Source organism: Solenopsis invicta, chromosome 12 (genome assembly GCF_016802725.1).
Source record: "Solenopsis invicta isolate M01_SB chromosome 12, UNIL_Sinv_3.0, whole genome shotgun sequence".
In the NCBI taxonomy this organism is placed as follows: Eukaryota; Metazoa; Arthropoda; class Insecta; order Hymenoptera; family Formicidae; genus Solenopsis; species Solenopsis invicta.
This window is the reverse complement of record NC_052675.1, coordinates 15,197,520-15,215,047: the sequence shown is the minus strand read 5'-3', so window position 1 is coordinate 15,215,047 and position 17,528 is coordinate 15,197,520. Positions and strand designations below refer to the sequence as shown.

General features: G+C 37.4%; 1 protein-coding gene across 4 annotated transcripts in view; it reads right to left on the bottom strand.

Annotated features, from left to right (window-relative positions):
• LOC105201747 (protein vein) overlaps positions 1 to 17,528 on the bottom strand; it is a 427,513-nt gene that overhangs the window by 70,164 nt on the left and 339,821 nt on the right. For all 4 annotated transcript variants that reach the window (XM_039456247.1, XM_039456248.1, XM_039456249.1 and 1 more), the window contains exon 4: positions 13,973 to 14,081. In XM_039456247.1, the coding sequence (XP_039312181.1) occupies positions 13,973 to 14,081 (109 nt within the window). The remainder of the gene's footprint in view (positions 1 to 13,972; positions 14,082 to 17,528) is intronic.

The window sequence follows — 17,528 nt, the reverse complement described above, 5'->3', positions numbered from 1 at the left end:
AGCGCAGCCGATGAATTGATTTAGCAATTGAGTTGTGAGCCCCATTGGCATCTTGCTATTTATAAATACTATTTTATCTGAACTAAGAAAGAAGCGATATATCGCTAAAATTATTAAAATTATAAATTAAGTAACAGCGTAGGATAAACTGATTTTGGCACGAGTCATTGGCATCAAGTCATCTCGTTATTTATAAACAAATCTCATCTGATTCAAGTGGAAAAGAAGCGATGGCGTTAAAATTATCAAAATGAAATTATCAACAGCGCAGGACGAGTTGATTTATCACGAGTTGTAAGCCATTGGTAATTAAAGTCATGTCCGTATTTATAAACAAATCTTATCCGATCACATTTTATAGCCGGTCGTAAATTCACCTTGTCCCATTCTTCCAAGATTTAAGGGAATGTTACGTGCTCCTTCGTGAGCCATCGCGAATGAGGTGGGTGGACAATCGCAAATTTAGGAGGGTCGGCGCGTCAGGAATCAACGGCGGTGTGGTCTCGTAAAAGCGACTAACAATGTTCAACGAGCCGGTTCGGTGCACTCTCACCTGGGCCATCCCTCGCACGCGGCGCGCGTCTAAATAAATCATCGTTTCAGCAAAGTGCCGCTGCCCTGAATAAAACAGCGCGCCGCGAAGTGCATGGTTTTAGGCCGGCTTAGCGCCGTTAACGGAGCGTACACGCGAGGCCAGGACGCGCGCGGGCGCCGGTTTTCGTGGATTAATTAGCCATTCATAAGCTGCCACCGAACTCACAACGGGTCGCCCAGTTTCCTCTCAAGCGTATCGAACGGCAGCAGGCTGCTGCCGTTGCAGGGAAATCAGAAAAAGAAAAGTTGACGCGCCACCCGGGCTTCGCGATGAATTATTAGCTTGAACCCGAGGTTTTCTCTGTGGTCGACCAGCGTGGCGGTTAAGTTTTCACGACAATCTGGGATTCGCGTGTAACGATTCCTCCATCTTTCTCTCGTGCACACAACACACACACACACACACACACACACACATAGCTACGTTGCGATAGTTACAAAGCAGTACCTGTTTCGTTTGCCGAGAGTACTTTTGAGAACGAGTCGACAAACGAATGAAGCCCTCTTTGCCGTCCTTTGCGCCACTTGATCTCGAATAAATGCGTTCGTCGTGCAGAAGACGACATGGGGTTTGTCATTCTGTTGCAGCGCTGCTTTAATGTGGCTTCCGTAACGAGAAGACATTCTGACTGGAAATGGATGGTGATGGATATTCGTACGATACGAGAACGTTTATTGGTTCTTTAATTTCGAGATTAATCAATTTCTTCAGGTCCAAGATTCTGTTTATAGAGAGATAACATTTATAAAAATAAAAATTTAGAGAGAAATTTATAAAGATAGTTTCTGCATTAAGATACAATTATCAAAAAATTAGTTTACGAAATATTTTATATTTTATGTTAAAACTGAGTACAGTATATCTCGTAAATTGTTGATCCTTTTTATATCTTTATCTTAGTATTTTTGTATGCAGAATAATTAGAGGAATCATATTTTGTAAAAAATCACATTAAAAAAACAAAAATAATTTTCAGATTTCCGAAACTACTCCTAAAAATGAACATCAGACTTCATCAAATTTTAATTTAATTTATTATGCAGTAACAAAGGTACATTAAATGGAATAAAGTAATACTTTCTCTCCAAATAAAATAATGTTCAAATAATTGATAGAAAAAATTCATACTTATTTTTAGAAATAATAATTAGTTCATCACTATTGTAGAGAGTATTACAAAATATTTGGCATCACGTCATTTTATATTATTTTCTGTATTTTCAATTATAATATTCTTACTTTTTCGTAGCAAGTACATGTTTGCGTGTCGCAAGTAAGGAAAAGGTATTTCGTACGTAATAGTTTGAAAGAATTAAATTCGTTTCAGTAACGATATACGTGTGTGATCCATAAAAGTACAACGGCAAAGAATAAATTTACCTTTTCTAAATGAATATCTTATCGGTAACACCAGTCGCGCTTGAAAGTATGTAAAAACGCATAATCCTCGTTTTATGCGCCATTTAACTGTCGCTCTTATACTTATAATTCGTAGATTTTTTTTCCTTTGGACGTGATGATAAGTCAGTTACTTTATTGCACGCACATTTTTTTTATTGCGGTGAATTTATATTGCTTTTTCCCTTGATTGCCAGACGAGGAAATACGTTTAAACCACGCCTCGGGGTTGTAACATGTCACAAGGGTAATATTTACACTTCCGATATGAGCGTAATGATAAGTATGACGAGATCGATGTTAGTTACTATCCATCCATTATTCTAGTGCATTAGTTTCACAATTTCCGCAGTGCGTTATCGTGTAACTCATTCTGAATTAGGTTCGAAATTTATCGATTGTAAAAATTTTCAATTATTGTGCCAAAATGGAAAATATGTATAAGATATTTTTATCAAAATGGATAAAAAATGATTTTAGATTTCATTGGCAAATCTCAGAAAGCCGAAATCGTTTTAACAAAAGATATTTCAATGCAATTAAACTTTGAGTTAAAATTCTCTTGAGGAAATATTCTCAAATCTAAAAATGTTTCTATTGTTTATTTCCAGTTGTGAAATTTAGTTCACAGAATAATAATTATCTTTATTATTTTGTAATTAAAAAATGATTAATATCCCAACGTTGTTTTACGTACAAAAACGATTCATACTTGTCAAAGACAATGTCCTTAAAATAATACTGTAATACATTGTCAATAATAGTGTAATATTATAATGTAATTCCGTTAAACATTGATTAATTACTTTATATTAATAATTAATAATCGATATTTTGCCTTCTATATCACATCATTTTATCTATTAACACATTTCGCGCCGTATGGATCCCTGGGAATTCACGTTGAACTTTTCAACGAATTTATGTATAAAATATCAGATATAAAAGATATAAAAAGGAATATCATTAAAATAATTTCTTATGTGTGGATACGATTGTAATTACAATGTATGATGCAATATTCGTACACGGAACTTTTTCTCTATAATGATAATTTCTGCAGTTTCTTTATAATGATAATTTTTGCAGTTCTTAATGCATATTTTACTTAACAAATAATAAATACAAGCAAAAATGCCGTCTGCATAAACAAGTCATCTAAAATTGATACGGCAATATAGAATGTGCCCATCTTCTCTTTAAGCAACGATCTATTTTTCTCACTAGTTAGATTTCATAATCAAAATTTCAATATAAATAGTTGCATTATATTATATATTATAGATTTATTCTGAGATTATTTTTAATAGTCACGATTACTGGGCAAAATTACTTATGTCTCTCGTAAAAGTATAACATCGGAGAACTGCATTACAAAAATTATTATTGCAGAGAAAAAAGCTTAACGTACTAATATTACGTTACACATCATAATTATGTATCCATTATGATCAGAAATTATTTTATAATTATGTTTTTTTATTGATATGATATTTTTTACGTATAAATTCGAACGAAAAGTTCAACGTGGATTCCCCCGGGTATTCACGCGGCACGGAATGCGTTAATAGATAAAATGATATATGGAAGATAAAATGATTATCAATTATTAATGTAAAATTAATCATGAACCGATTAACATAATCACCTTGTAACATTATACAAGGTATCATTTTAGGGATTCTGCCTTTAACAAAGTGAATCGTTTTCGTCGCAAAGAATTAGGTACTCGGCGTGAAGGCGGGAAAATTTAGCGACACTCGGCTGTGGGCTTAATTACAATTTTCGTGGCACGGTGCTACCGCGTATCCGCGTAGTACCCACACGAAAACCCGATTGTATTTCCGGCGTGAAACTGGGTGCAGTTACGCGGTTACGCCATAGACACGGCGGACTCCTTCGCCGGAGGAACCATTTCGTGAGTACTTTCGACTATTACCGTCCGTTTGTACGGGGGTAACCGCACGCCATCCGGGCGTTTACGCATCTACATGTAGGTGTAATATTTGTTAGGCGCTAGCGGGACAATATGAATACGTTGAAGTTGAGAATTTCACTCGTGTGCGCCCGTGCGGCATTACATTACATTTGCGGGTAACGTATGGTAACGCGCGATCTTTGTGCACGTCGTACGTATCATTTTTTAAACTTTGCACATTACAAATTATTGAGTGTAAAACAAAACGCAGCAGACCGCGGTCGTATATATCACAAATGTCACGCAGCGTAAAACGTAACGTTTGAGTGTGCGTAGCGCCTGTAATATCGCAGCGAGACGCTCGCAAATTCCTTTATTAAACAGAAACAAACACGTTTTACGTGACACCGCGCCTCGTTGCGGGCGCCCTTTATATCGCCGCACGATATTTCAGAACTGAATCACGCAACATGCTCGCACTGTAAACAGGGGAGGTTGCTGGCGGCAGCGGCTGCGGCGGTGGGCAATGGCAAAGACGAGGCGAGCACTTTGAACCGTTCGCTCGCGACGATTCGATTACAACGGGGTTAGAAATGGGGCACGTGGCTCAGACGTTAAACGCTGCCTGGGTCGACTAAACCGACGATTCGCGGTTTTCCTGCGCGCGCTATATCGAGGCGAGCCGGAGAATAGCGACCGTACAGCGAATAGTATATTTGCAGAGCGAGAGCAAGTGAGAGAGAAGAAAGAGAGAGAGAGAGAGAGAGAAGAGGAGAGGAGGGAAACAGATAGAGAGTTTCTCTCCTATCCTCGGAATGCAGAATCTTGTTGCTCCAACAGTAAACCGTCTCTGCGAGCGACACGTTGAATTCAGTCGGCTTTGCATTCATGTACATTGGTAACGATGCCGCGGCACAAATACTGTTAGAAAATTGAGCTGCTTCATATGAATTCCCGACGCGTTCGCGGGAAAGTTTACCGGCTACGTAAATGGCGAGTTCTCATCGATAACGATACGTCGGGACTCGTTGAAACTCGTTTCTGTTAATTCACTCGATATTCCTCAGCAGACTGTGCGCCACGCGGGATATTCGATGCGCTGCAAGTAGGAATTGTATATCTCCAATTGCGACGCTTACCACGTATTATCGACTCACACGATCACTGGATATTAATTTATTTAGCACAACGTTGCCCGCTTTCTCTCGCCGAACATGCACGACATGCTTGGAGATTGTTTTAAGGTTTATTGGGGAAAAGAGAAAAAGCAACTGCTCGAAATGAAGAGGATTGCACATGGAAATAGCAGCTTTGCTAAATATCTAAAAATTTAGCTGCATACTGAGGGAAAAATGTTTGGTATTTGTGACTCAAATTGCAGGATAAAATAATTAAGAACTTTATTTTTTAATTATTAATGTTATAATGGTAATAATAATAATAACCTTGTGTTTATAGCTTTATCAACTATGACAAGATTTTACTATAAATTATGATAATTTCAAATTAATATAGTAAAATATTAAGGTGTATAATAAAAATAAATATTTCTATGTAGTAAATGCAATCACATTTATAATGAATGTAACTAGTTTTTTAACTTGCTACTTGCGTAATGATAATAACTAAATTTGCCCGATCAAAACAATTGCAAATATATAGCTGGCACCAAAAATGACTACGTTAAGAAAAAAAAAGTTGTAAACTTGATTATATTTTTCAACCCGATTAAATTTTTTTCAGTTTAAGTAGTTATGTATTTGAATTACATAAAATACTTGAACTTCAGGTTAAGCATTTATATATTTAAATTAAATACATAAATATTTGAACTGAAGGAATTTAATCAAATCGAAAAATTTAGTCAGGTCAGGTTAACAACTTTTCTCTCAGTACAAACATTATAGTTGAAATGCAGCAATTGTAATCATTATTTTTTCTCTCAGTATGCAAATTTGAAAATAATTCGTTGGACCATCAAAATAATTATGTAGGATACTTAAACTAGTTGCTGAAATGTCAAAACCTTTTGCAGCCTCGCTCATCAAGCTTAAGCGTCTTACATAATTACTTTGATGGTTTAACAAAATCATTTTCTGATCTGTGTCTAGCTAAATTTTTAAATATTTCATCAAACCGTTTTTTCCGTTCAGTAATAAAAAGAAAATAGCACGTTACATCACTTCTGATCACTTCTGATTTAATTCTAAATTTGTCGTTCCCTTGATTTCTAATTTAAAGATACGAGCATCGTGAGTTTAACTTCGAGCTTAAACAAGTAAGTTGATTAATTTCGCAACGTCAGATTATAAATAAAGCGTCCTCTCCGATAGGATCGCATCGCGCCCGAGATTCGATCGGTCCGTTATACGATCGCGTCGGTGTCTTCTGCTTTATAGATCGCGCGGAGGACACTGGCGCATGCACAATTTACATTCCTCTGAAAATTTATGTCAAGCGCGCCCTATTTTATCTGATGAAACAGATGTAGTGCAAACGTAAGCGAATTCGCTTTCCTACGGATGAGCGTGCGCGCGTGCACGTGGCTCCGCATCTAGAAAATGTATCATGCCGGGACATTATGTGCCGCGGGAAAGTTTGGAAGGATGGCATTAGAAAATTTTAGTTGTCCGCGTAACTTCCTGCAGAAGTTGGGACGCGGTACACGGGGGTGGGGGGTATAAACCGGTAGGATTGCACGCTCAATCTTCCCACATGCACTTTTATTCGATCAGCGCAGCCGCAAGCTTAATCTTCCCCGAGAGTTTCCTCACCGTGAAAACGGAAAGCGCGAGTAACGACGGGACATACATTACGAACCATCGTCTCGTCCCGTACTACATTGTACTTCACGGAAAATATTTCACATCCGCCGTATATTATCGCTACATCGTCGCTATCACCGCCGTAGAAATAATATCATAAATCCTAGGATTCGTGGGAATTTCCCCCGCGAAGTTCCGTGCACGTCGTCGAATCTCCCAAAAATAACTATTCTGCTTTTGCAAGTCCGCATCCAGATTTTGTGTATTCTCGATATTGACATTTAATTCTACGAAATAGCATACAAATTAATCGTAACGTGTACTCTGTAAAATGACGAGAGATTTACTTATTTAATTACATATTGTAAATATACTGCATGTGTGCGTGTGTGAAAAAAATGTTACCTTAAATAGATTCGAATTAAATCCCGATTGAAGCTCTGTTTGCTTCTCGGTCGACTTATCGCATCCCGTGTAGAAATGTTGGTAAGATTTTAATAAGATCCCGATTAGTTGGTCTGAATATAAATCAAGGTCTTGTATGTAACAAATTGTTCACAAGGCCTTATATAGAAAGAAAAGGAAATTTTAAAAAACAGATTTCCATTTTAAGTGCTTCCTATTTGAAGTAATCGAATATCGACCTCATTATATGAAATAAGATTTAAGTAAAAATAAGGTCTTATTAAATATTTATTTTTCTTACATGCGGCGTCGTTCATAAATCCTCCTCTGATCTTTATAAGTTAACTCTAATAAATAATTCCTTATTAGAATTTCCTTATTAAATTCTGATAAGGGACTTATAAAAATAAGGAAATCTTTCTTGCGGTGTCCCTAATAAGTAATGATCTGGTCCTCGTATTACACAAGACCATTCTTAATAAATTTCTACAACTTGCCTCACATCTTCATCGCGAAAAATAAGCAGTGTGAATAAAAGGATCAACGGGACACGTGAATTATTATACATTGTCGTTTTAATACATCGCGACACACAATATCGCCGCGTCTTATCTTCGCGTTTCTTTATGCGTCGCTCATGGACTCGCGCGGGGAGGGAAAGCCGCGCGAAGTTTCATCACGAAGTGTCGCAGCCGGGCGAGCCGGGCTGCCAAGATATTTTCGCATAAAAGCTTCGCACGTTCCGTTAAAATAATGAGCGTCTCCAAAAAGAGGACGCACTTCCGCTGTTTCCGAGTCGACGCCGGCGACAACGACGACGCCCCGCTTACCGCTCGCAATTGCAACGTACCGTTGTGCAGCTGCTACACCGGCTTTATTGCTCGATCTTTTATGCGAGCGTAGTGTACATACGTGTTGCCTACGTCTCCCGTCGTATGTGGGCCAGGGTTAGAAGAGCTTTTCCAAAAGACACAAAGGGGGGGCTCTCGTCGACAGGTCGGCCGCGGTCCTGGCGGCGCGAGCGTTTGTCTTTTTATTAGAGTGTTTATCTTTCGTTGTCGCGCCGAGAATGGGAACAGTTGTTGAACGAGAACTAGTTTAGCGAACGATCGCTTAATAAAACATTAACGGATAATTGGAGAGCTTGGCTGAATGAAAACATTATTTTTTGTACGAATTTTCCACGCGTCAATTGTTGGAATTTCTTTAAAAATTTCGCATTCATAAATTTTGTAAATTTAAAAATTGGCTTGTTAGTGAATAATTGCTTCTATTTATGACTATTTACAGGTGGTGTAATATTATTACATCTGATTTATTACATCTGATAATAAATAAATTTTTCGACAATTTATAGAACTGATAATAACGTAATTGTGCAATTTTATTTTGAGTTATTATATTTTCATAAAAGAAAGCTTGGAATATTTTATATTCATTGCACATATTTATAATTATTAAAAATTAAATTAATATCTTTATAAATCCTATCAAGTTTCTTTAACTCGTATCATCACAAATTTTATTACAATAGTAATGCAAGATTGATAAGTGATAATAGTAAAACCAATAACTATTATGAATAAAAATATGTCAATTACAAAAATAAATTCAACTTTTTTCTTTACCTTATATTTTTAATTATTTTAATTCATAAATTCAATATTTTCGACGATGATATCTACAGTAACACCTAAGTGCGCTTTAGGTGATCGGTTATGTAAATCACACCTTTTGCAGATGTTACGGAAAAGCTTATAACAAATTAATGTGTTATGCTGAAAGGTTTCATATGTAATAATTAATGCATGAAATATTAAGCTACAATTTTGAATTTTGATTTGCATGGAAAATAGCACCAAATGCAAAATGTAATAAAATATAACTTAAGTGGTACGTATTTGGAAACTCTCCCCTATTTATAAAGAAGAGAACGAATAGAATTAACGAAAAATATATTATATTATTTTTACAACAGAGACTACACAGATATGTAATCTGTCTTTCAACTGCGATACTCAAAATTATCACTTCTTTTACAATACCTACGTTTCTTAGTTATCGCGTAATGATCCAGCTGTCTAATGGATTTTCTTTTAATTCTTGCGTGTTTAGGATTTTACGAACGTATTCGCGAAATCCACTACTGGTTTTATTGTCGCGCCAGCACGTCCAATCTCGGTACGTTTGACCGAATTACCGGTGGCGATCCGTTTTAAATCTGCCTTGACAACTACAGACGTGACAGGTGATCTGATGCAACTCGAACAACAGCGCGTACATGTAGCAGCGCTTCAAATAGCGCATATACATGCATATATAGTATGTGTGTCGCGTCGCTGAATATGCGGATTACAAAACATTGCATTTGCAATGTTTTCCTCTTTTTTATCTCTCTATTTTTTTTTGAGCGGTAATAGTTTTCGAAATTTCGCTGGAGATGTCGAACTGTTGTCAAAGTTTTCACAGAAATTACGATTACTTACTTATCTCGTGTTCTTATTCAAATAGCATCATTTAGAGTGACATCTTAATTTTTAATACTAGATATTTCAATCAACTGAGAAAAGAAATGCTTCTTTTGTATTGTGTTTATCTAAGTTAACAACAAAAACGGGATTTACTTTTATTCACATGTAGATATTTACGTATTTTTCTTACCAAGTATCTTGAAAAAAAGCTTTAAAATAGAGAACTATAAAATTATTATGAATATTTGATTAAATACCACTTTTTTCCTCCTCTATAGTTCTGCATTAGTACTTCAACATAAAAGTGCGACCGCCATGTTTTCAGTCTGACTAATTATGATTTACACGAAGCGCGCTGTATTTCTGAAACAATCCTCTACATCGTTTAGAAAGCGAGCAACTAAATCTCTCGAGCGTTAATGCTAATTCTAACGACGCGTACGGGTGCAATCGCCGTGGCGACATGACGCGGCACCCTTAATTATACGCGAAAACCAAGAAAAAAGGAGATATACAACGAGGAGCGAAGACCGTTTGTCGGGCCGTAGAACCGTGGACCGTGGTATGCAGAGGGGGTTGCCTTGTCGTCACAGCACATATTTTATACGGCAATTTGGCCGTAAGTGGTAAGAACGTAAAGTTAACAAGTTGAGGGGGGTCGCCTAACAGAAACAAACGAGAAACCGGAACTGTCGGCACAGATGGCAGCGGTGGTGTGTTGCATCGCGCGGGTACGAGGGAGAGAGAGAGGGAGAAAGGGAAAAGAGAGATGGGAGAGTTGCCTTCGGGGGCGAGATTTACGAGTGTCGCCGGCCGGCGCGAAAAAGTTTACATTTGCTTGTGTCTCTCCCTCTTCCTCTTTTTTTCTCTATTTTATTCTCTCTCTCTCTCTCTCTCTCTCTCTGTGGCTTGCCGGAAGTGACCAAAAGAATTGACGGCGTTGCGTGACAGCCACGATAAACTGGATGCTGCAGATTGTCGTTGGGTGCGTCGCGGTGAGATTGCGTTCTGCGATCTTCCGTTGGTAACATACGCGATTTAACTCTTTCGGCATTTTATCGATAGTAAAATGAAAAAGGCTCTAAGATTTTTTAAAGGAGGAAAAGAGTTTAAAGACGTTTTTCATCAATAAAAACCAATTGATGGGCTGGCCCATGGAAAAAATTTTTTTCGTTTTTTTTCTGTCAAATAAGAAATATCCGTGTGTGTGTTAATTTGGATGAAAATTCATCCGCATAATTAAAAATTTATTTACACTATGAAGAATTTTTTTAGACTTTTTTTATTATAGACTGCAAAGTATTAAAATAACAAACACTAGTTTATGTAAAAAATTTTATTATATTAAAATATCAAAATTTTTATGACAAAAACGTATTAAATTAACACCTGGATCAATCACCCGCTTTAAGATTAATTACAAGTGATTAAGAATAAAGTGCTCTTATTGTATAAACCAGAAGCGACAATTTTAGTCTTCATATTGTTTCGCTTTAAAATATATGTTCTTTCTAAAATAAATATTTCTTTAACGGATATTAAACATTTAACATCAGAAATTGATAAAAAGAATATCGAGCAGTTCGCATTATTTTATTACATTTTTACTTATGCTTCGTTCTTCACAATTAATATAATCCCCGATGTCATCGTATGTAATAATTATATCCTATGAATTAATTTGTATTACCTTTTGCATAATTTTGTGCACTTGAAAACGCGCAGCTGCAAAGTTTTCAAGTCAGCACACATCGCATAGAATTATAAAAGAATAGAAACAGTATCTCATTTGTTTTTTGGATGACCTGGTTTTACTATTCATGCTGTAAAAACCCGAACGGGCCTGCCGAGTGCATCATCGACGACGTGCAATTGAAATTTCTGACAAATCGACATTCGTGTGTGTGCGTTGCGTAAACGAGCGCGAGTATTGCGGCCGGCTGGAAAGTCCGGCCAGGGAACATTTCGCGAGCAAACTTTTTTAATTAAATGGATACTCAGTTACGCGGCGGTACCGATCAATTTAATACACGCGGCGGATGAGGAAAGAGAGGAATGGGGGGGGGGAGAAAGGGGTGAGAGATCGTCAAGAAATTTAATTTTCGGAAGCACCGCTCGTGAAAAAAGCGATGATGGCAGTAAGGTTCGGATAATTTCGGAAAATTCGTCCGGGGGCCCCGAACTGAACGTTTCGCGCACATTGGGTCGGCCCCGTAATATCGAGGTCGACGATTGCAAAGGTCGATAGTTCCATCTTAAAGCGTAAATTGCGTTACCTTCGCGTTCGAGTGCTCGCTGCGCTCGAACACTTTGCCGCGCGAAATTACGTTTACAGAAAATATCGGTATATCTGCGAGAAATATAGTTCCGGAAGATATTAACCATCTTTTCGTGGCGCTAACAAAAGAAGGAAAAATATCAGTTATTGGCTTCACAACAATGAAAGCGAGAACCAAAGAAAGCAACGAACGCAATGACCGAGATAAAAGTAAAAAAAGGTACCTGCAGAGAAAAAAGTAATAGGGGCGCGCGGATTAAAAGGAAGATAAATAGAAACAACGGAAAATCGCTGAATCGCGAGAGAATTTAGGAAAATGCGGACGGAGGATGTTCCGTTGATAAGACGAATGGAGAAAAACGTAGACAAAGACGGCAATCGGGAGGGATGCGAAGAATAAGGGACGATGGAAAGAAGAATCTATAGGACGTATCTATTCTTGAGAGAGGTATCGCGCGTAGAAGCCGGGAGGGGAAAGAAGGAGGATAAGGAGCAACGTAGAAGGAAATAGAGAGAAGAAGTGTCCAGAAGAAACGAGGAGATCGTTCGCCGCGGTGTATCGGGAAAAGATAGAGGGGTCTCGGCCTAGACTTCGCGTTTCCCGCTCGACTATCAAGAACCTCGACCTCTCGAGCAATCGACAGCAAACATTTCGTGAAACTTCAACCCCGCTAACTGCTAACTCGTTGGCAGCCGCACAAAGAGGAGTAGTAACAAGAAACGCAAGCTCGATTTCTCCTGTGTTTTTCAGTAGAGACGTTGGCGTGAGCCCGAACGTTTCGTCGTCGTTTGCACTCTCTGTCTCTCTCTCTTTACGGAATATTTCAGAAACAGCACCAAATTTTAATTATAGACCGTACTGAACTTAAAGACAATCTTTTTTTTTTATTAAAAATATATTATCTGATTTTATTATTCACTATTGAATAACTTGTTAGTTAAATAAAACATTATATATGTGAATTAATCAATATAATACAATCTTGCGTAAAATTCATTGAAAAATAATTTCATTATCCGTTATCTTTCTTGAAATTAGATTCGCAATTGTTTTCTTATTTTCAATCAATATTTCTTTATTTTCGACAATAATTTTATCAAAGATAAATAAATAATTCAAATCGATCAATCCTATTATCATAATTGGATCAGTCTATTCTCTACACTGATTGTGAGAGAAAAGGGTTTGATATTTGTAACTATTTTTTTTCTCAGTGTTTTCTCTTACATCTATTTTTATTTCATTTCTAACATTGTGAACAATTGTACATGTAATTCTTAAATCGATACCGTAACATTTTCAACTTGTCGATAATTACGAGAATCTATGATTTCTCGATACTCGATAAGTCGACGTTTGCTTTCTGAGAAATAAAGTAAGAAAAACGATTTCCGACCGCTTAAAAATTAGAGAATGTGGAAGGTAATTTTAAATTAACTCTGTTACGATTCTTGGCGCGAATAAAGACAAATAAAGATTATTACATAGATACTATTATTAGCCACATAACGTGATTATTGGTTACCTGGCGTTATAAGCGTTCAATTGCTGCAATCATGCAAAATGAGTTAAATCCAGTGAGATAAATCCGTAGTAAAAGTATATAAAACGCAGTATATGTATTATATAACGTATATAAACACGTTCTATTCAAATTGATGGATTTTGTATATACATTTTAACAGGATTTAATCTATCTCTCAATTTTAATGCTATAAAAGAATTTATCTCGCCATTTATACCATTTTATATCTGTCTATTTACATCTATAAGCATAAAGAACGGCAATGGGCGCCAGTTCCATTTCCCATTTCTCTCTAAATAATAGATTTAATACGATTTTTTGTTCTTTTCAATATGCAAAAGTTGTTTTCACGATTAATATTTTATTCTTGTAATTCGTTACTTGATTATTTTGAAGAAATTGGTTTTATCTAGCGTAATAGATTTTTGAAAGTGGTGAGTGACACGTTATTTCCATTTTTAACAGAGTTATAATGATTAAAAATGTTAATTTACATCTCATATTTTTTACCGGAAGCTAGTACGACGTCAAAGCGAAAAGTATATGAAACTGAAGAGCTATATGAAACTGGAAAATTTTATATTACAGCTGCAATTCGTAAGGATATTTTACTCACTTGCATGCCGGTTCACCGACAGTCTCGAAAAATAGGCAGGTACCACCGTTCATGCAAAAGTCTCCTGCTATTGGACAGGGCTGCTCCTGCCGCGGCCACGCCGCTGTCGCTGCAATCAAAGATGCACGTTATTATTACACGTTCGCAACATTCTGATTACGAAAGAAAAGGCTACAAGTATTTTTTTGCGATTATTACCAATAAAAAAATCAAGGAATATTTAAGAAATTCAATATCATAAAAGTTACACGTGAAACGGGTGTACAGAATTGTGACGTGGAAAACGCATAAAGTTCTTTGTAAGCGATCGTTTAGAAAAACCTAAACTCGCGGATTTTGCATCGTTTGTCTTATGCAAAAATTTTGGAAGTTATCGGCACGTCGTCGCGTCAGCGCGACGAAGAAATGTTCGCAACTGACGAGGAAAATCGTTTCTCGATCGAGGGGCTTTAATGGTTATCGAAGGGCTGCTACGCCAGCATCTCGTAATGTGCATTAGCATGATAAAACGAAATACCGCGGCAAGATGGAAAGGAAAAATACGCGGATTAAATGCGATAGCGTATTTAATGAAACCGGAATACGCATCATTGCCACGCGTAATTAACTACCGTGGGCCGTTATGTATCTCGTGTACAATTTTAATGCCCGGAGATTTTCGCGTCGCATACAGACGCGGTCCCCGCACTCTCGCCGTGCCGATTTAATTATTAATTTAATTACAACAAACATTAATTAAAATATCGTTAAACTGCATTTGCTGCAGTGTAACGCGATGCATTTTCGGCGGGCGACGTACAATACGGTGTTATTCCTTGTAATTGCGTAAAACTCTGCAAATTTGTTCGACGCGTGTTGGTTACGTAAAATTATACTGGTGTATCGTGTAATGAGATTTATTCATTACTATTCATATTTTATTAATACGATGTGTTTACGTTATTTTTACGGTACTGTATTACCAACGTTTGAATCATCACGTTATCACAATTACGATAGATTAGATTTTTTTTCAGCTATCATTTTTATCCTGTATGTACTAACTAATGAACTTATCCTTGTGACACGTTGGAGAGCATACTAATACTTTTTAAAAGAATTAGATCTAATATTCAACTGATGAATTTAGAAATTTCCATGTTTTAGTGAATAATATACGTAATTTAAAAAACGCAGCAGTTTTCTGTTATAAAATTATATACTTTTAATTCCCCATTGTTTAGAATTTTTCTGTCTTCGAAAACAATAGAGATATTATTTTTTATCTTTGTTTAACGTTAAACAACGAGAATAAAATATTATTTCCAATGTTTCCGAAAATAGTCCTCTAGAGTTATAACAATCGATTTATCGAAGAAATTTTTCGATACGCTACTACAAGAATAATTCCATACGCAATTGTTAGAATTCGTCACCTAATAATGGAGATAACAGAAGTAGCCAATATCCTCTTCTCTTTTAACAGAAATGTAATACTGATTTTTAAACATATTTATACGAATTAAAGAGATTATTTTATTAGGATCGGCGCTTCACTACACCAAGTGAAAATGACATTTTATTTTAATATATGTTCCAGTTTAGATAGAATAGCTCGAAGCAGAGGGTAAATAAATAAAAAAAAAAGTTGAACGGGAAAAGGAAATTGATTCTAACTGCGCACTTACATAAATTGGGCGTCCAAATAAAGTAGATGGAATGCTTCGTGAATTTTAGCGACAGATATTGGAAACATCCGCGCAGTGAAATCTGTTATCTGCGTTACGTACGTATCGAGTTTATCCATAGCGACGTGTGAACGCGGAATAAAAGAATTGCATCTGCTTCGGAAGTGCAAGCTGTCGACACAATCGATATCTCCCTTCTCCTACTCCGCCGTTTCTACGTCGAGTTGTTGCTTTCGAGTCGGCACTTTCACCAGACGTTTCACTCACTCACGCACGCGAGCAAAAACGCGCGCCGCAACTTCATCCCTCGGCACAGGCTAAAATGATATTCGCACGATATTCGCAAACGCGCCGAAATGTCGCTGTGCATTTTCATATGTATCGCCCTCCCCGCCGAATTAATCTTTGACATGCAAATGCAGTGATTACGGAGATGGAGAGGTCGGCTCACGAAAATCCTACGACGCGTCGCCTGCTTCTCGAAGATTCCCTGACCTCTGACCCCACTCACGGCTGTCCGTTCCTTTTTCTCTTTCCTCGTCGCAAAACCGCAACGTCGGCAATGATCGCTAGACACGTCGGTAGGTGCCATTGTACGGCTTGCTGTGCTTGCGGAGAATAATTTTATTACTTGGAGAGATGGTTCGACTCGTGAGATCGTATACTCGAAAACTGCTCCATCATACAGCGTCACGACGTGTTAAATCGAAAGACAGAAGAGAGTCTTCGCGTGTAAAATCTGAATTTACTGTCAGACTATTAATGAGAATTTCTTCTTCCAAAGACGTTGGAAGAATTTTAACGAATAATATTATTCATTATTAAACTTTCAACTATGATTCCCTGTGTTAAAAGACAATAGCTTTTCCTAGCTCACAACGTGAAATCTCGTGGCTTGATTATGCCGTCGGAAAATATTGCGGTGTCACACTTCCTGCGTTGTTACAGTTAACCCGATTGGACCCGGTAAAAAGTCCATTTTACAGAATTGGTTTTCATTCGCCGGGAAACGTCGCGAAAAAGGCTTCTGCCTTTCGGATTTTCGTAGTCGGCGAAAGTGACAGCTTCAAATGCGCATACAAAAAGATGTATCCGCTAATTGCAAAAAAACTCCCCTCCGACCGCTCTGACAAATGTATCGTATAAAAAATTGCGTGGCGAAATTATAAAACCGCCATCGGCAGAAAATAAAAGTGGACGTTAATGCAGAACGCAGATTGTCCAGCTGTTAGCGCGCGAGAAGATGGCAGACGGGTTTTCGAGAGTGCCATTATTACGGATTAACAATCCCCCATTCGGTCGGTCCGGCGTTACCACGCTTGCAACTGGAATTTCATCCGGGAGCTTCAGAAAGTATCGGACTAACGCTCCTCGGCCTCCGCTCCGCGCCCTCCCATCCGCGTCTCAGTCCTTTTTCGCTCGCGTTTCTTCTCGTTAACTCGTTAACGAGCAGAAGACATTTCGCAGTGAAAGCTCTTACCAGCTCTCCGACCAGATGGTGCGCGCGGAAAAGCGTTCCGCTAGGCGAAATTTCAATTTTCTCGTCGCCGATGCGCTACAGTAAATGCGTTCACGCTCGCATTTACGCGGGCCAGTATGCTGCTCCATGTGACCAATTGTGATGTGGTCGGCACCATGTTATGACTTCTCGTTACAGTGACACCCGCTAATTCTGAATATCAAAAAATAGTTTTGCCTTCTGTTTTCGGTATTAATTTCGGAAAATAAGCATTAAGAAAAGGGTGAAAATTTGAAACAAAACCAATTTTTGCACCACAGATAAAGTGTAAAAGTATTTTTATTAAATTTAATTTTTGTATAAATTACTTATACAAATTATTACACATTCTTAAGATTTTCCTTAAGCTTCTACACACTTATTTGCACAC